General features: G+C 40.9%; 3 protein-coding genes across 3 annotated transcripts; all 3 read right to left on the bottom strand.

The window, feature by feature from the left end:
* Positions 1–4,449: 4,449 nt before the first annotated feature.
* plk3 (polo-like kinase 3 (Drosophila)) lies at positions 4,450–12,935 on the bottom strand. The gene is made up of 15 exons (XM_061083756.1): positions 12,582–12,935; positions 11,552–11,659; positions 11,292–11,408; positions 10,869–10,998; positions 10,643–10,730; positions 10,064–10,159; positions 9,628–9,826; positions 9,335–9,461; positions 8,921–9,036; positions 7,793–7,913; positions 7,608–7,691; positions 7,098–7,260; positions 6,841–6,970; positions 6,536–6,646; positions 4,450–6,431 (listed from the first exon to the last, which is right to left on the bottom strand). Exons 1-15 carry the CDS (start codon positions 12,810–12,812, stop codon positions 6,234–6,236), a joined length of 2,019 nt encoding a protein of 672 aa, XP_060939739.1. The 5' UTR covers positions 12,813–12,935; the 3' UTR covers positions 4,450–6,233.
* A 1,263-nt stretch (positions 12,936–14,198) lies between these two features.
* On the bottom strand, positions 14,199–17,775 carry cacybp (calcyclin binding protein). Its single transcript, XM_061083757.1, has 6 exons — positions 17,687–17,775; positions 16,551–16,761; positions 16,344–16,440; positions 16,146–16,245; positions 15,580–15,674; positions 14,199–15,232 (listed from the first exon to the last, which is right to left on the bottom strand). The coding sequence occupies exons 1-6, from the start codon at positions 17,702–17,704 to the stop codon at positions 15,070–15,072; spliced, it is 684 nt and encodes a 227-aa protein (XP_060939740.1). The 5' UTR covers positions 17,705–17,775; the 3' UTR covers positions 14,199–15,069.
* Positions 17,776–18,049: 274 nt separating this feature from the next.
* mrps14 (mitochondrial ribosomal protein S14) lies at positions 18,050–20,138 on the bottom strand. Its single transcript, XM_061084686.1, has 3 exons — positions 20,069–20,138; positions 18,962–19,126; positions 18,050–18,592 (listed from the first exon to the last, which is right to left on the bottom strand). The coding sequence occupies exons 1-3, from the start codon at positions 20,135–20,137 to the stop codon at positions 18,410–18,412; spliced, it is 417 nt and encodes a 138-aa protein (XP_060940669.1). The 5' UTR covers position 20,138; the 3' UTR covers positions 18,050–18,409.
* Between the last annotated feature and the right edge of the window lie 1,575 nt (positions 20,139–21,713).

Below are 21,713 nucleotides of genomic sequence, written 5' to 3'. Positions count from 1 at the left end.
AATAGTGGATAAAGGAGTTTGAATAAAACCAACATGTTTGCGTACGTAGTGATAGAGCTAAGTAAGGGCACAGGGAGAAACATTCTGCGTTTCTGGTGAGTTGCTCGGGAATAAGGTGAGAGTAGAACAAAAATTAAAAAAGGGGCAACAGAAAAGCTGCTGATTGAATGACTTAATAATGCCTGAATATTCTTGCACAGCTGGTTTATCAGGAACAGTTTTATTCAAGTGATAGAATAAAATTAAGATGCAGATGATATGTTTGAACTGATTCCAGACATTGGCCAAAATACAGACATTTTCCTGAAATTTTGCAGATGGTTGTATGTGAGAAACCAACGTCACTTAGTCCAGACATTTTCTGGAAGTCAACCCTTGGCGGTAAAGAGCGACGTCAAACTTCTCAAACTAGAGTCGCCAAGAGACTTTCACACGTCCTGTACTAACTCCTCTCTACGCAGGCGCCAACCCTCGCTCGAATGCTCCGGAAATGTTCCTGTTGTTGTCAGCGCATCTGACGTCAAATGTGAAAGTCAAATAACATGAGCTCAGTACTCTAGGCTGATTGGCTGCTGCTGTTGTTAATAAAGCATGGATAGAAACTTGGTGCAAAATGAAAAAAACACCACGCAAATATAATAATGTTTGATCGTGGTGTTGAGGCAATTGTTGACAACTTAATTAACTTCCTGATGAATTCATTACTGATGATTGCAGAGTGTATATATACAGTAATAACTTAATTCTACTAAGCAGAAGAAGAAACCAGGGCTGCTGTTTTAGAAATCGGTGGAGCACAAGATCTCAGAGTAAGTGTCTCAACCTTATTTTTAACCACACAGATCCCCAGGGCTTTAAAGATGTATCCTTCTACAGGAAATCATTTCAGAGGTTGGAGAAGGCGAGTGACCTCACTGTTAATAAATATCATGTCATTTATTTGTTTATTGACATTATCTTCTCATAAATCTAAGAGGGACAACAACATGTCTTCTGGTCAAGTACGCCACACGGAGCAGGAGAAAAATAGTTTTGTAGCGTTTAAAACAGATCTCACATACGCCCAATTAATGGGCGTATGTGAGATCTGGGCTACTGACAAAATCCATGAGGATAGGACGAGTGGTATTTTGGCATTTTTTTAAGCTTAAAAATAAATTCTAAAGAACATTTCCTCAGTTTCTGTTGCCAGCGATCTGGGACAGAGGTGTAGAGCCACTGAGGGTCACCAGCCCTTAAATCCAGACATGTTCAGACCTGTTCAAAACACAGTTTCTCTCCCACACTCTTCGTAACCCCTTTGCAATGACCTCATTTGGATGGACAGATTTTTATCTCTCTTCAGGATTAATGACGACCCCTCCATCTCGGTAAATCATTGTTTTGTGAGCTACGTGCAGCCACAATCATTAAAAAAAATGACTTTACCAAAAGAGGAAGAGAAGACAATCATATTAGAGGAGTTGGAATATTGCCATTAAGGTACAGCATGAGGAGATGATGTAATGCTGAAATTAATGTATCGTGTACTGACTCTGCTTTTGCCAATTTGGAGATGATACAGTTTATTTCCTAGATCTGGGAGCCACAGTTGCATGTCTCACTTTTTTTCTGCTTATTTTATATGTTGTGCTTTACAAAAGCACCGTTCAAAGAAGGATTAAACTGGTAAACTCAGGGAATTTTCCAGCTTTGAACTCTCATTTTGTCCTGCACTTCTCAGAAATCACATTCAGAGACACTCAAGTGTGATATGTACACATAACGGGAAGTTGTTGATGTGGTTTGTGTCTTTTATCAAAGAATTTTCACATTTTCTCAGCTTGAAGCATGAAATACATCAAATGAAGCACAGTGAGCTTTGCTTTCTTTGAATGTCTGGATTATTCCTGGAATAAACAAAGAGGTGCTGTTCAACCCTTTCATATTAAGAGCTTTAGGAAACAGAATACCGTCAGCACTACTAATGCATTACATCATTCTGTCAAAATACGAGAATAGAAACTGTACCTTTAAAAAGAAACAGTGGGTAATTTTGTACATTTTTACTGTGAGTGGGGGGATGGTTGGCTTTTCACCAATTTATTTATTTATTTATTTGAGAGTAAATCTAGAAGATTAACTTGTCGAGCTGATCGGTTGCATTTTAAATTGATCTCACATTTCACCATTTTACTTCAGCATCATCTCGTTAATTTTTTATGTCCTGTCACACGCCGACAAAGACGAAAAAGATTATCACCATAATCTTTTCATACCAGATTTTTACTGCAGAAAAGAATTTCCCGGTGGAATTTCTCATTTACACCTCGGCGGTAATAACTGACTGTGGGGAGTGAGCATCTCATGCTGCAATTAAAGCTGGGGAATCAGCACATTTGGCCTCAGTCACCGCACAGCAGCCTTGTGATCTCTCGCTGCTGCCCCAGATTCCACACTGCATCAGGAGGGAAGTTGGATCATAGTTCTCTCTCCCTTTGTCTCTTCAGGATTTCACATAGTAGTTGTTGTGTACTGTCGACAACACTCAACCCAAAACAGCCTGCTAACTCGGCTGAATTGACGGTGTCCATGCTTAAAAAGAAGAGTGCTGCAACATCATAACAACAGTCAGGCATATGTTTACGTGCACGTGTATGAAATCCAATGTTAATGTACAAATCCATGTCTTTGCACTCAATGTGTTATGTGCTTGTTTCCTCCCCAGAGGTTTTTAACAGGTTCTTTTATCACAGCTACGCCAGCATCAGGTGATTCTAGAAAGTGTTGTTAACAGATTCTGTCAGCGCACCAGGGTCTGTTTTATAATTAACACCTGGATTCTTTGTCTTCTCATGGTGCAAGGACGATTGGCAAGAAGAAATGTGATGTTGTGTAAAGACAATACAAAACTCTCGAGACGTCACTGTAATGTGAAGAAGTCGTAGCCCTCACCAAAGATTTTTCTCCTTTTCTGAAGATAGTCTCTCAGCTGAAGAAAATGTCGTTATCTTTCAATAAAAATTGCAAATATGTGCTGAACTGAATCCACATTCTTGTCATGCTTTGTCAAACAAACTTATTATTCTATAATGATAAATATATATATATATATAATCTATGCTCCATTACCTTACATTAGTGAGAATAGCAAGATAATATTTTGAAATGTTTGGTTAATTTAATGCCGTTTACCAGATAAGGTCACACTTACTGATATGAGTGGGATGGTGTACAACGTCACACCGCAAACTATTTAGAGTTCATTCCATGATGCCGAAAGACATTAGAATGAATTGAGTATGGTGATTGTAGCCAGCAATAAGATACAGTGAGGTTTCTGCCCAAGGCTGCAGGGCAACGAGAACATGGTAATGTTTTAAAGCCTCCTCTTTGTAAAGTTGTAGAACTGAAGTTTGATAAGATCGGGTCACATGAGCAGGGATAAAAACACTAATATACAGGCTTACTGTGGTTGTTGTAAGCCATGAAAGGGGTTTTTGTATTTTTTTCACATTTATCAAAGAAGTAAATCATGAATGGGGTGATTTCCACTAAAAAGAGCCCAGGATCTAGTGTAAAACACAGCAGCTCCATTGGGCAGTGTGGAGTCGTTCAATGCTTGTAACACACATCAGACGTCCAGTGTGCTTGCACATTAAGTTGACGCTCCAGACGGCGACATTTTGTTGACAATCGTCTGTCACCATGATATAACCATAGGAATGTGTCTGGCTTTCCCATGGAAGTTGTGCTTACATCTTCTCAAGTGTCACCAGTGAAACAAAAGTCCCAAGAGTCCACACTGAAACCAGAGTCAAACCCAATGAAGTGAATAGTCACAGCATGCCCAACTGTTGTTATTTCCTGCTGCATTACATAAATTTAGTAGACTTCCTTTCTCTTCAGTTGACCTACACGCAAAGCCTTCATTAGTAGTAAGGGTTAGTTCATGATCATTTTTTAAATACACAATAATGTACTCTGCATCGAAAGGCCCCCACCACCACCACATTTCTAAACATTCCTTCTTGATAAGTCGTTCAGCCATCGACAGCAACTCAAACAAAAGACTGACAGGGCAATTCTGTCAAGTACCGAGAGCATAAGCTAATAAGCCAACATTTTCAATTGACAAACTGCCTTGATTTTTGCTTTGTGGGATATGAATGTTTTTAAATATATGTCCTTTAAACAATTGGTAAATACTTTCTCATATTGAGAGATGTAATGCTGTCATACTTTGGAAATCTCACAGAAAGTGTCTCAAGTGAAGCCACTGGAGCCAACACTGGTATCCAGAGCGACAGTAAAACACCAAATACTTTATGCAACAGAGGTAGAGTGATACAATACCATGGCAAATACTGCATGTTTGGTAGTAGCCACCGTTGAAGATACACCAGCTGCTAACATACCCATTTTAATTGAAGATAAATTGTTTAATTTAGTGACTGAGCACAAAAGAAATTCATTTTCAATAAACTTTATTTAGTCCCATTTTCCCCCAAATACATTACATACAAAAGGTGATCAGAATTCCTTGTGTCAAGACGTAACATTTACACAATAAATTAAAAAAATGTATAAATAAAAAATAAATAAACAAGACATTATGTGCCAAAAATAAAGACTCTCTGAATTGGCAGATGGCTTTCACAATGTTGGGTTCTTTGAAAAACACGTACGCAATACTTGCATTCCACGTCACAGTTTTTAGGATACAACTCTGGGTCGAGAAAGCAATGTAAACCGATAAGGATTACAGTACAGTACAATGTTCTCTTTTTTTTTTTTCCATAGTAGATATTACTGGGATATATACTGAAGATAATAGTTGTTCTAAAAGCTTATACCAGGTATGGAGAATGTAGTGCTCGTGGATTTACTTTTAAACTCGTTTCAAAGTACAAAAGTAAATCCCACTTGTAAAACCCATCTCGTATCTTGTTTGTATCCAGCATGACATTCACTAAGGGTTGTTATTGCACTAAACAGACATCCCTCAGAAAGGCACTTTTATCCCCCACCCCCCCTATCCTCATATTCCAACAGTTTTGTTTACCAGCACACGTGTGGCACACACACTCACACATTCACCTACTGCACGTGAATTTAAAACTGAATCATTTAAAAAAAAACAACAAAGAAATGCCTTTTGGTATCAAGTTAAAAGCAAATTAAAAAAAAGTGGTAGTAAAAGGTTTTGCTTTCCAGATGAATTTAAAAAGGAAAAAAAAAAGTGCAAAATTGTGTAGCTCCCCCAGCCCGTGTACCACATCAGTGAAATTTGTCTTAATAACTAACAAAAAGACAAAAGTGAGTTTGGAGCAGAAGAAGCAAAGATTCTCTAAACCTAAGCATCACCATCATCAAATAAGGCCAGGAATGTTATTTGTGCATGTGAGGTCAAGATCGTAGTGTGATCCTAAAGCTGGCTCATGTCATTTGTTTAAAAAGGAGGGGAAAAAATGAATGTGTGCACCATAATCCAAAGAGGCTAGAAACCAACTGAGGGTAGGAGGGTCTCTTTCTCCCCCCCCCCCCCAATCAAACCACACTTCTTCCCAAAGCATCTCTGCTGTAAGATCACAGGTCCAGTGCAAGTCAACGGCATACATGACCTTGCTGCTAAAATACTTGTGGAAAATGGAGTTTGAAAGCATTCCAACTACAAGATGATCCTCATTCCGTTCAGAGCAGATGGGACAGTTTTAGTGTTTTGATACCATGCCTTGGTTATTGGCTATCAGGGGAAGCTGAAAGCTGCAGGGTTGAGTGGATGGCTTTAAAAGATCCAGCCAAGAAGCGGTGGTTTCGAGTGATTGAAGGAAGGTCATTGCGAGTTTGGGCGTTCATTTAGGCATCTGCCCATGAGGAATCCGTCATCTCAGGCCATTAAGGAGTCTCTTATTTTAGGTATCGGTACCTTCCAGGTGGATACCTTTGAGGCAAAAGCTGTACAGGCACAAACCCTTGAGGCAGATGCTGCATTGGGCAACTTCCTGACTGCTCGATGTTCATCAAGGTCAATGCAACTGACAAAACGCAGCCTAAGCACTAGTCAAGACAAGAATGTTGCTCAGGAGTGCAGCAGCCTTCCATCCATCAACGGGACAGGCATCTGCCCCTCCCAGTGTTGCCTTGAAAAATTATATCAACCAGTCAGGCTGCTCAAGAAAAACTGTCAACCAGTCAGGTCGCCTCTAAGGCATCCGCCGGCCAGGCAGCCCGGGAGGCACAGAGCTGTGCTTTTAGGCATCAGCATGGTGTTGAAGCAGCTGCACCACATATCGGAGTCGGTGTCGCAGCTCGGGGGTGCAGCCCATCTCATTCAGCATGCTGAGGAGGTAAGTGTATGAGACGCGTTCCCGGCTGATGTAGGTGAGTAAGTAGGAATCGTCGGATGACTTGCACAGGATGATCTTGGTGTGGTCTGTGTAGAAGTTCACCTGAAAGGAATGAAAACAGTTTCCATTTTAGTAGTTTTTCTAACCTTCATTCTGGCAGGTGAATAATTGGAAAATAGGCGGATGTAGCGGAGCATTTTTTTTACCTGTAGAGAGCCATTGTTGAAGAGCATAACAAGAGCGTGGTCAGTCTTCACCCACTGGAGCAGCAGAGGAGGAGCAACGGAGACCTGTTCATCACAATGCAGATCTCCACCCTGAGGAGGTCAGAGAGGATTTAGTTTAGTTCACTGACTCAGTAAATACTTGTATATTTAAAGTTAATTATGTATTTGTCTTTACAGTGATCAACTCTTGAAAAGTTATTTTTAAAAATGGAAAAATTATCATCCTTTATTATTCCCAATATCAAACTTATGACTATACCCCGTTAACTAAAACACTCATTTACCTCCATGAGGTTCTCCTCCATGTAGTTGGCCATTAGCTCGACAATTTGTTTCTGGCTGCGAAGCTGCTCAGGTAGAGCGTTAGCAGCGAAACTGAAGTGTTTGTTGTTGGTCATGCAGTAATGAACTGTCCTGTTGGGGAAAACAAAACACATTCAAAAATATTAAGAGATAGGTTTGAGAGAAGACAAGTTCTGAGATTTGACCAAAATTGTATAGGTTATAATGTTCGGAAGTCTCATAAAAGAAGAAAACTTACTTGCGTTGGTCACATAGACTGAGATGTGTTCCCTCATTGAACAGCACACCGATACTTTGGTTCGACAGCTGGTACCCAAAACCATATTTGTTTGAGTAGTCGACCCATTTAGTAACCCACAGGAAGGACTGGGGTCTGGACAAACACGGTGGGTTTCTGGTGGCTAGAGAAAAGAAAAATGTTGGACTGTTAATTTCATAGCACATAATATTATTGCTGAGTAAATGAAGAGCACAAAATAAAGTTTTCATTTCCAGGTAGATGGTCAAAGGTTCTAAAGGACTGGATGAAGCATTTAAATCAGAGTCTGCATCTCTTAGATTAAGTCAACAGAAAGTAAGAAAGGATTCATGTTAAGAGACTGAAGTGTAGCAATACTTTGTCTGCTAATCGTCTGTTGCCCAATTCCACATACAACGATTGTGAAACGCTTCTTGGAACACAGAGCTCACTTGCTAAACATTATTATTAAGCAGTAGCCAAAAATCTATCTGCTTTGCGCTCTCGTACCTGCAGGCATGGCGGCCAGGCAGCTTTTGAGAACCTTCATGGCCGATTCAGCAACAGCAGCAGGGGTCAGCGCATCTTCGCACGCTGGAGAGAACACAAGCAAAACATTGATTAAAACACAAACAAACAACAAAACTATATATATTTATATATAAAATCTGTTGGAAAGAAGTACTGAAACCTACGCTCAGAACTGCTGGCCATGGTGCCCTTGAAGGAGCGAGAGATTGATTTCCTGGATTCCTCCTCAGCAGGAGTTTGTTCCAAAGGCACGGAGCTGACCAGCTGACCAGTGGGTGAGGGCACCTGAGCGGAAACAATACACATGATCAAACAAACACTCGTGACACGAAAAACCACCAAAATGTGTGTAAAAGTAGGACAGAAAAAATAAATAAATAAAAAAAAGATACCAACAGAATAACAAATGAGTGCAAGTCATGAGGGCCTGAACAAAAACGTTGCTTTTCCATTCCAACTCATACTGCAGGTTGATCTGTTTTTGCTTCATTGATTTTTAAGGTTTTAGTTTTTACATTACTTTCACTGCACTGCAGGTGAAACAATTTCTCGTACTGCAGTTTTCCGCTGCAACTGTGATGTGACAACAGTTTCCAATCTCGTGTTACCTCACACCCGTGTTTGAGTTCCAGTAATGTGTCCATTATCAAGCTGACAAAGAAATGTTCATGACACAAAGCAAACAATGTTGTTCCTTTGGTCTTTAGGACGACTAGACCAGCCTGATTAGGGAGTGGACGGACTGAGCTTCCTGGCTCCATTTGTGAATCAGAAACTATTAATGATTATGTCTGAAGTGAGGGGAAAAGCAGAAGTTTCCAGAGAAGACAGTTTCATCACCTTCATTCTAAAATACACAGTAGAACAGAGGCTGTGCTACATTTCTCCTCTGACTTGTCTATTGACAAGCTGAAGGACGTCTGGGACAAAACAGCTTCTTATACTGCAATCTTGTAGAAATCTTAAAAATGGATACGCTCTTGAAATATCTTTGAAGTTAAAAACTACAAGTGCTTGAAGTTAAAAGCTCAATATTTAGTCTGTTGAAATGTGTCAATGGCAGTTACATTTGTAGAATAGTAACAGCATTTAAATGAATGCTCTGGTGTTCGGCTCACTTCAAACAGTTTTAGAAGAGGTTGTTATCTATCCGTATATTTATCCATTTACGAACAATGATAAAACTTTTAAATAGGGTTATTTTTATCCAATTATTAATATTGATAGTGTGATGTAGAGCTGAAGCTATAGGAGGAGGGGAAAAAACAACAACAAAAGAAAAAAAGGTGTACCTCATGTGGTCCCACTGTCTTGTAACTGATCTGGCGGTTGATTGAACATTTGACGATGCCCGAAACCAGCTTGGAAATGTCTTTCTCGTCCTTTTCCTCGCATGGAATCTTCTCCACTGCAACAGAAACAGTTGTACATTAGAAATGACAAGACAAATATGTTCAAGCATGAGGTGACGCTTCATGTCTCATTTTCAGAAATGCGTAGAGGAAATCTTAACCTGGAAACCATCCGGTTGGTCAAGTGCAGTTTTAAAAACACTTCACACAAGAGCAAACCGGATTGACAACATGACCAAAGAGCAGAGTTTAATTTATAAAAAGAACAAATATGTAACCAACCAGATTATTTACTTAATGAATGACCTAATCCTCTACTGTGCCAGTCACTTCAAAGCTGCTGCTGCTGCTTACCTTTCGATTTCTTCTTGCCAAAGAAGCTCTTGGCCATTTTAGCAAAGAATTTCTTGGCAGGACTCGGGGGGTGGAGCTCTGGCTCCATCTCACAGCTGCTGGGAGGAAGCTTATCAGGAGTGAAACCCTAGAGGAGGAAAACGCAGAGAGCAAACAGACAAAAGGTGAGGAACATGACGAGAGAAGTAGAAGGCACAGATCTCATTCTCTGTGAACACTAAAGAGAAGAGTACTAAACTCTGTAACAGTTTTAAGCATAATTTCCCGCTCCCTATACAGTCATTTGGACGTACTTTGGTGAAGAATTCATGGTTGAGGATCTGATCGAGCGACAGTCTGTCCTGGGGGTTTTTCTGCAGGATGCCCGAGATGAGTCTCTGTGCGGCGGGGGGAAGTGTGGCGGGCAGGTTGTACCGAACTTCCTTTATACACTTGTACGTCTCCTTCAGGTCGAGAGTCTCGAACGGAGGGTTGCCACACATCAGCGTGTACCTGGACAGCAGAAACCAAGACAACCGTCGGTCAAATAAAGAGACAAACAGAGACTTTTTTTTTTTTTAAATGACCTCGCTGCTCCAGTGCAATGTCCTCATTTACACTCTGACCGAGGCAGGATAGATAAACCACAAAGAAAGTAGCTACAATATAAGCATTAGTCATTTACACATGACCGGAGAGAGCATATGACCCCGGGCTAAATTAGAGAAGAAAGAACTAAGCCAAACTCACATGACACATCCAAGAGACCAAACATCAGACTCAGTGCCATGGCCCTGTCTGTTGAGCACCTCAGGGGCCAAATAGTTTGGAGTACCGCAGATTGTTCTGAGGAAAGGAAAAAAAACAAAAAAACAATCAAGACACATTTAACACCTCAATCTTCCAATTCAGATTTGGTCTGAAGGAAGCAGTGGTTGAAGCAGTTTTCCCCGTCACAGAAACACTTCTGGTATTCCACAGGAAGGTGTCAAACAGGTAGTGAAACTCTGCTCTAAGCGCTACATTCAACTGCCACTTGGAAACCGGTTTACTTAGGTACTTGCTGAGGGGGAAAGAGGTGAGAGGAACAATGTGCTTTGTAACTGACGTAAGGGTTTAAGGTAATTGTGCATCATACAAGTCTAGAACAGGACTCGTGTTCATGATGTGGATAGAGATACCCCTCAATGAGAACTATGCACAGCTTTGAACTACAAATCACATAAGGTGAGAATGTCAGACATGTCCCAAGAGCCATTTATAATTTTTACATATAAACAGTTTGTGTCTAACTCCTTTAAAATAAAACTTAGGTTAAAATAAACTAACTTTTTCCTCTGTTCGACTGTCTCCAGCTTGGCAGCGAGGCCAAAGTCTCCCAGCCGCAGCTCCATGTTCTCGTTGACAAAGAAGTTGCCTAAAAAAGAGACAAAACCATTTGTCCAGTCAGCATTCCACAGATAACATGTGCACCAGCCCAAAGCCACAGCAGATTCCTGGCATGCCTTTGTGTGCGTGTGCACGCCACGTTTTCCAGTGTCGTCGGTTCACATACCTAGTTTGAGGTCTCTGTGCAGGATTCCTCGGCTGTGGAGGTACTTGAGGCCGGATATGATCTGTTTGAGGTAATATCGCACTTCTGGCTCCGTGAGCGTGTGTCTGGCCTTCCAAATGTGTGCTAGAGACTAGGGAGACAAAGCAATGAGCATCCGTCAACGCCACATCCATCAGTGGGACTGTGCACCACACATCACACGCTCCGCACCAGCACAGAGATGGGGTGATGCTGGTAATCAGATGGGTGTCTGGGACTCTACGTCGATAGTCATTTGACACGGAGATATATATTAGACAGAGCCTTTGTTTTGTTTCCATTGCACCACTGCAGAGCAAAACAAAGCAAGCTGTAAACTGTAGGTATATGCAAAACACATGTAGGCGTATGGTCCCACATGCAAATAAATGTCTGAGGTCTCACCTTCCGACTGCAGAGCTCGAGGAATATGTAGATGTTTTCTTTGTCTTCAAAATGATGAGAGAATTTCACCACATGCTTGTGTGACAGGGTTTTGTGCAGCTCGATTTCGTTCGTAATCTGCCAAAAGAAATGTGACATCCGATCAGTTTTCTGGGGCCCATTATGTCAAGCCCCGACACATCCAGATGTTTTGAAGTCAGATAACGCAGCGTTCTCTTCAGCGAGACACACCGATCAAACAAACAAGTACGGTCGTGTACCTTGTCCCTCTGGTGTGGTTTGGACACCCTGCTCTGGGGAATCACCTTCACGGCATACATTTTGTTGCTGGAGAGGTCTGTCATCTCGTAGCATCGAGCAAAGCCACCCTGAGGGGGAGATCAAAAACAACCATCGGTTAAAATGCAGCAGGTTGAAAACCTGCAATGGCCATAAATAAGCTGCATTAAAGCAAGTCTCTGATCCAAGAATGACTGGGCCAAATATGATGTGGAGGCAAAGGGTGAGGTGAGGCAATATGCAAACCAGAATTTAACACAATTCAAGAAAAGGGTTAACTCAGTCAGGTGGATCATTTCATAACCAAGGTAATCAGCATCTGGATGTTCTCATTTGCTTGTTAATCCCTAAAAATCATGCCCAGATTTTCATGTCTCCTGGTTTACGTTCACGCATTTCCCAGGTTGTAATCAAGATGTGCTCGAGGACAGAAGGGACGAGGCAGAGCCGGCTGCTGCATTCATTAACCGTGAAATTGACGGAGACGTTTCCAGCTCTGCGGCAGGCAGCAGGAGAGAGAGAGAACCGACTTGGCTGGGTGCCTGACGCAGCGTGTGGATGACGAGCAACACGTTGATCACACAGCCCCTCCATTCATACATGTGCGAAAACACACACAACACTGAGAGGGAGGGGAGACACGGGCGGACACATGCGTTACTGGTTTCACAGACTGGGAGCCCCCCCATGCCATTTAAACACACGCGTGCTCTCGGATGAGGAACTCCGCGGGGTCTGTGAAGGTGCTGCCGGTCATGTGTGCGCACCGGAGCCGGGCACACCTTGCGCCGGATTCATTCGGCATGACGCGCGGCCACGGAGTGGAAGACCGGCCACATCCACCACGAGGTCGAGCCCTAGTCCCGGAGGAGGTAACACACCTGGGAGACAGCCCGCGGTGATTCGGTATCAAACTAAAACCTGAGACTCAGTTACACACGGGGGGATATAAAAAAAAAAAAGATTCCGATGGCAACCATGAGGGGGGAAACATGAAATGAAAGTCCATACCTTTCCCAGAAGCTTCCCTTTACTGTATGACCTCCCCGTCTTTGAGTCAGTCACCACCTGAGCCAGCTCCGGCTTGCTCTGCTCGGGTCGGGTCCTGCTGGCTCTCCCCGGGGCAGCGGGCTGCGGAGCTCCACGCTGCGGGGCTCCGCGCTCCGGAGCAGGCTTGAATAGATCCGCATTCATGGCGTGGCAGGAAAGGCGCTGCGCCGCGGTGAAACAGCCGGTATCCATGCAGCTCGGCGGCGGTGGTGGGAGCGAGACAGTTCGTACTCAGGCCCGAAGATGAATAAATATCCCTGTCGCTGGTTCAGCAGTTGCTCGTGTGCTTAATGATCCTTCCGCCGCTTCTGACTGTCTCCATCTGGCTTAGCACGGCTCGGCTCGGTCGGCATATATAGGCGGGCGGCGACGTCACGGAGCAGGGGGCGGGGGGAGGCTGGCGCAACCCCGGCAGGGAGGAAGTCCAGACGATTTGTCCAGACACGTTCCCGATCACAACAGTATCCCGACTGCGGTCAAGGCAGTCGACACTCTCGTCTCTGTGGTCAAATCAACCGACACAGAACCTCTACTGCGCGCATATACTGACGTTTGTGGTAAACGCATCCAAAGCGTTTTTTTCAAAATAAACTGTTGACATGGAGCATATACAAAATGCATCATTGAAAAGGAAATGGATTGGATTATATTCACAAGAAGTATGTATCGTCTCACGTGTATTTTAATGAACCTCTCAAATTATCAATGTACTGAATATCAATCCAACATTTTCACAGTGGAATATATAATTTAAGGATACTTCAAAGTACTGTTCAATAAGTTCAGAGAGAGACTGATATGCATGTGTTCAGGACCGCTCTGACTACCTACATACTGAATAGCAAACATTTTTACTGGATAGATTTGGAGATTTTTCAAAGTAAAGTCCAACATTTTCACTATGGAATAGATCATTTCAGTATTTTCACTGTAGAAAAGTACTGTAAAAACACTCAATAAGTTCAGAGGGAAGAACCGGGAAGCGCCGCGGCCACACACACACACAAAGCACATAATCTCTTAGATTATAGATTATAAAATACATTGCAGTAAATCTCATTCATTTTGTAAATCTACAGGAGCAGAAAATGCTAAAAACTTAAGTCCTACAAAATAAAAGCTCACATTTCCCAATAAAAAAACTTTGATTGGACTTCTCTTCAACGAACGATAAATGCTGCCCCCTGGTGGAGTAGACATCTAAAAACAACTTGAGTATACATAGACTCCCCTTATACAATTGTGCTGTGACTGTTTTTAGAAACATGACAAGTCATTGTCGATTAAAAGTTGCACTGGATCACAATCAGTTCTCTACGTGCCCATTAGCAAGTTAATATATTGGTCAAAACTAGGATTGTTAAATGTACGGATAATGAGGCCTTATATTTTAGCTTTAACAATGAGTAAAGATTCAGCTCACAGAGTCCTGAAACAAAACCTAAAACTTCCAATCAGGCAGCCTTCTGTGAAGGCTTCACTAAATTCAAACGCTTCATGAGAGTAAATATAATATCCAATAAATGTAATCAAGTCCAATTTGACATCAAAATCACAAGACAAATGGAACCACGAGGAGTCAGTTCAAAAGTTATATTTGTCTGAACTGCATGAACAACCTGAGGGCGGGCAACATTACACATAAGACTTACATGAACAACCAAAGCAAAATATCAACTTAGTTAAAAAGTCAATTTGTACATATTCACAAATATTGGAGACAAACCACGATGCAAAAAAGTTGAACCATAGAAATCATAGTAGGAAAATCACTTTAAAGAATTGAAATAAATGTTTGAGTTTTGCACAGTTTAACACGAGTAAAGCACATTACACAAATATATTTGCAAATATCAGTATGGTCCATTTATAGAATGACAAAAAAAATCAAAAGGCTGATCTGAAGACTGACATGTCCTCTGGTCGTCTTCATTTAAGGAATGTGAAGGTGACTTAAGCAAATGATCACGAGAAAACACACTCAACATCAGTTTAGCTACAACAAATCAGCAGGTGACTTAACAGATCAAGTCAACAATTTTTCAATTTCCCTGATCCAGTTGAAATCATGTACAACTTACAAGATATTCATCTTGGGAAGAAAATGGCTGCTTTATGGTAGGTGATGAATCGGTGTGACTTCTTGCTATTTAGGCTGCTGCCTCATCATCAGCACTTTTGTGTTTGTACACAATTGTGTGATTCTATTCTATTAACAGCTTTATGATTTATGACTATTTGCAACCTGGTTTTCAAAGCTGAGGCCATCCAGGGCTAAACAATTACTCATGTCTCTTTATTTATGAGCTGTATATCTAAATTTTACATATTGTGAAAGTGTGATTTATATACTTGGACGTCAGTTATAGCGTTTGATATTCAAGTCATGTCCGCTGCAGCCCTGGAAGATCTCACTTATTTTCGCTTGCGGAATAGAAGTGGGTGCAGTTTACACGTCAAGCGCGTCTTCTCCTCGGCTCTTCTTCTCCTGGGACTCTGACCAGGCTTTGTTGATGGTTCTCTTCATCTCGTCATCTCCGTCGGTGTATATCTTCTTCAGCATAGTCATCAGGCCGTCGCTGGGGTCTGCAGTCTCCGCCGCACTGGGTTTTCTGTTGAGTGTCCAAGTTTAGCTTAATTGTTTGAATTCTCAGTTTGCATGTGTGCACCCAAGTGACATGTATTCCCTGCCTAATACATAGTGGCACACATAGTGCTGTTGAGTGATTGGATGTGGAAATTATCATTGTCATTTATAGAAAGTTTTGGTTAATTTTATTCTTCATGTAACTACAACTACCAATGTGTCTTTGGCTGCAGCTGATGCATCTGCAGACATTCATTTAATGAAATCAGTCACTTGAGCATGCAGTGGTCCTAACCTCAATTAAAATTCCAGACTAATGTCGTCTTCCTAATTAAAAGCTTAAATACATAGAGTAAGTTGAAAAAGACGTACTCTTTCTCTTTAGACTGCAGTTCCGCCTTCGTTAGGCACTCCCACTTCTTTGTTGTCTTCTTCTTGCACATGACCAGGATCATGTCTGTTTTTATCTGTGGCAGGGAGGAAAAGTGGTTAAAGGCCTTTCAGAGAGACAAAGACACTAGAATATTCTCTCCAGGAATCTTCTGAACTAAACCAAGAGCAATATTCAAAATTAACACAAACTAATACAGTTGGCAAGAAAAGAAACAACAAGATGGCCATGTTGATTAAATCTGGCCAATAGTTGAGCTGTTAGATATTGTCTTCTTTTTGCCCTCTAGTGGTTGAACAAATTTAAAATGAGTGCAAATGAATTCAAATTAGCCTAAGATGTTTTGTTGTGAAAGGCTGAAATATTATGATTTAAAATGCCATAATTAGTTAGAATCATTTAATGCTGCTTATTTATGTCTTATAAGTTTATTGATCAACAACTGCAAGTCTCAATGCCTCAGTTTATACCAATATCCAATAACTATTCACTTTCTATAAAAAATTACTATATTATCCCTTTAAACACATCTATCTGTTTTCTTTACCTTTTTGCAGCTTTCCTTTTCATCGATTGGATATGACAGATTGAGGATTTTCATTTGATGGTTTTTCCCATCAAGATCCTTCACCAGAACCGAAAAGGACCTGCAACAGGCATAATTTGAATTGTATGTAAAACAATATATGCTGAATGATTATGTATGTAATGTACCAACATTGATACAGGCTGGTTATCGTCTAACCTTTCTGTGAAGTTGACCTCCACGTTTTCTGATGGGATTTTGTGCACATCCTTCAGTGTGAGGTAAATTTTTACAAATTTATCTGACTGGTCCCATGCTTTAAAAGGAGAAGGAAAATTGTGAACAACTTTCAAAAGACTTTGTGAACACATAGACACACTTGCTAAAAAATAACTGACAGCATCGGTGTGAACAATTGCATCATACCATAGTTGTTGATCTTGACTGTGTACGCTGCTTTAGAGGCTGCAGATGGGTCTGCTTGTCTCTTGGCCTGTTGCTCCTTCTGTTGTTTTTTGCTTGAAAGCTCCTTCTCCGCCTTCTTCTGCTCCTGCTTTAACAGCTCCTGCACACGTTTCCTCTCCGATTTTTCCAAGAGTGAACCCATTTCCATCAAGTCTGCCTCCAACTGGTTGATCTGCATTAAGGAAAGCATCGGACCAATGAGAAATGCACATCCTGGAATTACAGTTTCATTTCATTCTCAATGTCCACCGGCTATTTCCGATGGCAAAACACCAGACAAGATAGAATGTTAAAAGCTGAATAATTTAGTAGAAAAACAGCTAATCTAAATGTCACTGAATGGTTTGATGATTACTTGATTAAATGGTTCATGTGCCATCACCTTCACAGTCACCATCTCTTAACTCAATCAAATACCTTTGGTAATTGTTGGATTTGTCAAGTCAACCCCCTCAATCAAAACACTAAAGGAGGGACTGTCTTCTGAGAAGAGGTGTTTATTACTAATGATGATCTTCTGTTGGTAGCTCAACACTTAAAAAACATTATTTAGCTTTTACCTTTATTATCAGTTTGTCATTGCCTCCTTGTAGTTGACAAACCATAGATCCCCCTGATCCTAACCGCCATCAACTGCCCCTCTGTATGTTTACCTGATATACTTCAAGATCTCATCATATAAAAGTTCAGACAAAAAACATAAACGTCCAATCTCCTCACTTTCATTTTGCGGCCACAGTGACTGATGAGAATTGAGCTTCTACGTCGGCTAACGTTAGCCTGTTAGCATTACGTTGCTAGAACAATCTGACTCCAGTCACAGCTAGTGGTGTGCTGGATAGCTAGCTAGCTGCTGACAAACACAAAGTTGTGTCTCCGTCTCTAGCAAACCTGCGTAACAACTTAATTTAAATATATATAGGTTACGTTCAGACTTTCAGAGGATACGTATGGACGTTATTTGACCGGTTAGCGGTTGCTAGTTATCTAAACTAGTGTTATTAATATGTGTTTAATTCAGCCACATCAGTTCATAAGGTTAACCTCACTGTTGCTCTGGGTTTTTAAATGGCGTTAAATGAAAATATGAAACTTACCTGCTCAGTTAAATCCATTTTAGCTTCTGGGTTGTGTTAGCCTAGCACAAACACGCTCTTCTCACTACAGCGCCGTTGCTCTTCTTCTTCCTGATTGTTGGTGGTCAGACAGCCTGTCTGTAAGCGCACGACTGCCACCTACCGGACTGAAGTGGTGACATATATAAAACACGAACAGCCTCACTAAATATTCTTTTAAGTTGTTTATTTTATCACTTGATTAATTCATTGTCTTTGTCTTTTCTGGCTGCTGGTGAAGGAAAAAGTGGGTTTTCCATATGTTTACTTATAACACTAAATATATTTCTAATCTCTGTATCAACTTCTACAATGTACCATAAAGACACTGGGAAAAAAACTGAGCCATGTGCAACAATGTTTATTCTCCAATATTATTTTAGCATACAGTAAGTTACATGTACTTTTTTTTCATATTTAAAAGCCATAAGAAAACAAACAATCTACAGAAAGGGAATATTCACGTCCTTTTTTAGCACAAAATACTGAAAACCAGCTGCAGTGCTCTCAGAAGATTCCCTTTGAACACCTTCCAGGCTTTTGTGGGTGTTGGTGAAACGGTTTTACTATTGTCAATACCTGTAAAGACTCCAGACAATACAAGCCCAAATCAAGTCAGTGTTGAGTGCTGACGTCCTGCTGATCACAACCACATATCCACTTGTTTTTTATGGTCCAATTTGAAGAGTGTCCAACGGTTCCTGACTACCATCTTGCCCTCAGAATCCCAGACATCTGGTTGTGATCAGCTAGATGACGGAAAACGATCCGGCTCAGTCGCCATCTCCGCTTCACTCCCCGGGGCCTGGAAGTCATCACGCACCTGTTGCGTATTCTCACGGGGCAGCTGTCTCTGGGCAGTGCGGAAATTTCTTTATCTGCTACCTCCTGCAAAGGTTTTAAAACATAAGTTAGTAAGTCTCTAATTGTATTCTTAATTATTTTGGAATGCCTTTGATTTGCATTACCTAACTCACATAATGAGCTACAAAGACACAGTTATGACAATTGATATTCACCAAAAATCATCAATAGGACCATATTATTATGCTTAGTATCCTTATTTAATCATTTATTGTGCGCAGATGTTTCAGATGAGACAAAGCCAAGATGAGGTTTGTAACGAAATAAAAAACAACAACATTGCCACTTGAAAGCAAGATAAACTGACTAGAAGTGCAAAGACATTATCAGATCAAGGTTACACAGATGTTTTTCCTTGAATCCTACATGACTTGTTTGGTGCGTTACTCTTACCTGAAGCTCTTTGGGTAGGATGGTGTTCTTCCTCAGTGCATTGATACGTAGCCTCTCGTCAGCAAAGTCGAAGGCCATCTCCCTCCTCTTGACGTCCCTCAGCATCCTCCAGTTAACATAGTAGCCCCGAGCCTGCTCCAGTGCCCCCCAGCAGCTCCGCAGGGCCTGCAAACAGTGATTCAGCAGTTGTTATGGAATGACAGCTAATATCATGCGAGTGAAAAGCTATACAAATCCATGACAAGCTTGGTTACAGGCTGTTCTGGAAGTCTTTTTGAGGATAGGAGGTAGAAAACTAACACAAAGCCGTGTATTTGAACCCGGAGTTAATATGAGCCTTTATTACAGGAAGAAGAGCAAGATCATCTTGGTTCACCTGCACTATTGCTATATGTTGTATGGCCAGAGTCAGCATGCTCTTTTTTTTGAATAAAAAAAAAAAAAAAAAAAAAAAACTAACCACTTTTGAAAACTAACACTTTGGTAGCACTAAAATGGCACTTACTTATAGCACTCTGTAGTTTTGCTTTATTTCGAAGAAATTTTACTGTCTTGATTCTTGTTGTTCTTGGTTTGTACCCTCAGGGTTGAATGCACTTATTGTAAGTCGCTTTGGATAAAAGCGTCAGCTAAATGAAATGTAATGTAATAATGTAAAATCACTCAAAATCAAGTCATAGAGGATAGTCGTAAGGTCCTATGTCAGATTGGGTGGAGTTTAGAGGTACACATGTTTTGAGTACAGGTTTTGTTGAACCATAACACAACCTCTGTTTTACATGACTCCTTGACATAGCCTCCTTGTTAACATGCGTTCAAGTGACAGTTTGCTCCACATGTGTTTTAAAGCGGATCTAGGCTGCCACATACACAACCGGAGACAATAGTTCAGATTTAGATCCGCTACTGTAAACGAACAGGTAGTTCTTCATTTAAAGATGTATACAGGATTCCCTGAGCATTAGCTATGAAGCTAACGTCTGGCAGCTACTGGGGCCACTGGCACCGAGATACTTTCTCTTCCTTTCTGTTGCAGCTATGCGATGACACCTAAATAAATAAAAGCACAACACAATATGAAATGTCAGGTTATATGGAGGCGGTTACCTGCTGTGGAGCGAAAACACTGGAACCCAGGGCACTTAACCCTGAACATGCTATTCTCTGGGCCGCCATGTTGGATTTGCTTCGTTGTGCGAAACCACCAAAAAGAGAAAACATCGCCACCTGCTGAGCTGGAGGATGAAATGAGCGATCATTGTAAGTTACTCTACTTTTATTTTATTACTTTACACAGTTTTATCTATTTTATTTGTATTTTGTTCCTCCTTCAACTTATTTTAAACTCTTTTCGCTTTTTTAATTTGTGTCCATTTCTCTCCTACTTAAATAAATGGCCAACTTTACTTCAGTGAAATAGAAATACAGAAGTTGTCTTTCTTTCTTCTTTTTATAATATGTAAAACTAAATATGAATCTGCTTAGTGAAAGAGAGAGAGAGAGAGAGAGAGAGAGAGAGAGAGAGAGAGAGAGAGAGAGAGAGAGAGAGAGAGAGACTATAGACTATGCTGTCAAACTCATACATTTCATTCAATTAAGCACCTCCACTCCCTGGCATCTCTCAGACTATTTGTCTTCAACAATGTTCTGTCAAATTGTCAGAGTTGATATAAAGCATTGTTTTTCTGAATTTTCTTCCCAAACAAAAAATGTTGACCTCATGTTGGCGCTGTTGCCTCACTATCAATGTGACTGAGCACAGCAGTAAGATGATGGACAGCACCTCGATGTCAGGTTTAGTGCAGGGCAGCATTTCTCTTTGATGCTGGAGGCCGACAAACCTGCACTCTCCTGGATAAAAAAAGTGGTTATTCAGCAGCTGTGGCCTCGACATGGAGGAGATGTGCCAGCGATTGAAAAAGTGATGAATTGTCTGAGAGGCTTTCATCTGTTCGGACACAGAATTGCTCGGATGTAAAACTGCACAAACACTTTGTGCAAATCTTGCAACAGGAATAGATGATTGATTATTGTGCCGTCAGTCTCTGAGACGTTTCAGCCAACTTTTTAATATTTCTAAAGTTCTGTTTTTTCTTTTTCTGAATGTAATTTAAAGGAAAAAAGGTAATCATTACATTGACTTATAAGTATTTTGCCCATGGTATAAATTAACACAAAGTATATACATTTGAGGAACATTTGAGAAATATTTATTGTTCATTTGAATGTATGCTTACAAGATATTTAAAACTGAAGCACACGTTTTTAACCACCGCAATGGATGTGGTTATTAGGGCCCGAGCACTGACAGGCACTGACAGGCAGTCCTAGAAATTTTAAAAATTGTATTTTATAGTTGGTACTTTCAAGGGTTGAACAATCTTAGTTATTCTTACCCAAATTTGCAGAAAATTAGTTGTATTTCATTCTATTCTATTGATTGAGATTTTTTGGAGTTTTAAAGTTGTTACTTTACATTTAAAATTTCAACTGGTAGATGCGAAAGAAAGCAGTTTGTACACTATTACAAAAACCCTGCAAATGCAAGCACCTAGAACCAAACTGACAACTATTCCGAAACAATTCATGGCTCTTTTGAGTCAGAAACAACAATGATGTCATAGGTGTATGCTATCTCAACACCAGCATACATGTTTTCTGCAGCTTTAACCTGACTGGCTTTGCTTCTGCTCCTCCTGCGACCCACCAATGGAGAAGTGAAAGAGATGGTCCAAGGTTGAGAGTCAGCTGT

Source organism: Limanda limanda, chromosome 13 (genome assembly GCF_963576545.1).
Source record: "Limanda limanda chromosome 13, fLimLim1.1, whole genome shotgun sequence".
Classification (NCBI taxonomy): domain Eukaryota; kingdom Metazoa; phylum Chordata; class Actinopteri; order Pleuronectiformes; family Pleuronectidae; genus Limanda; species Limanda limanda.
This window is presented reverse-complemented; position numbering and strand designations above follow the sequence as displayed.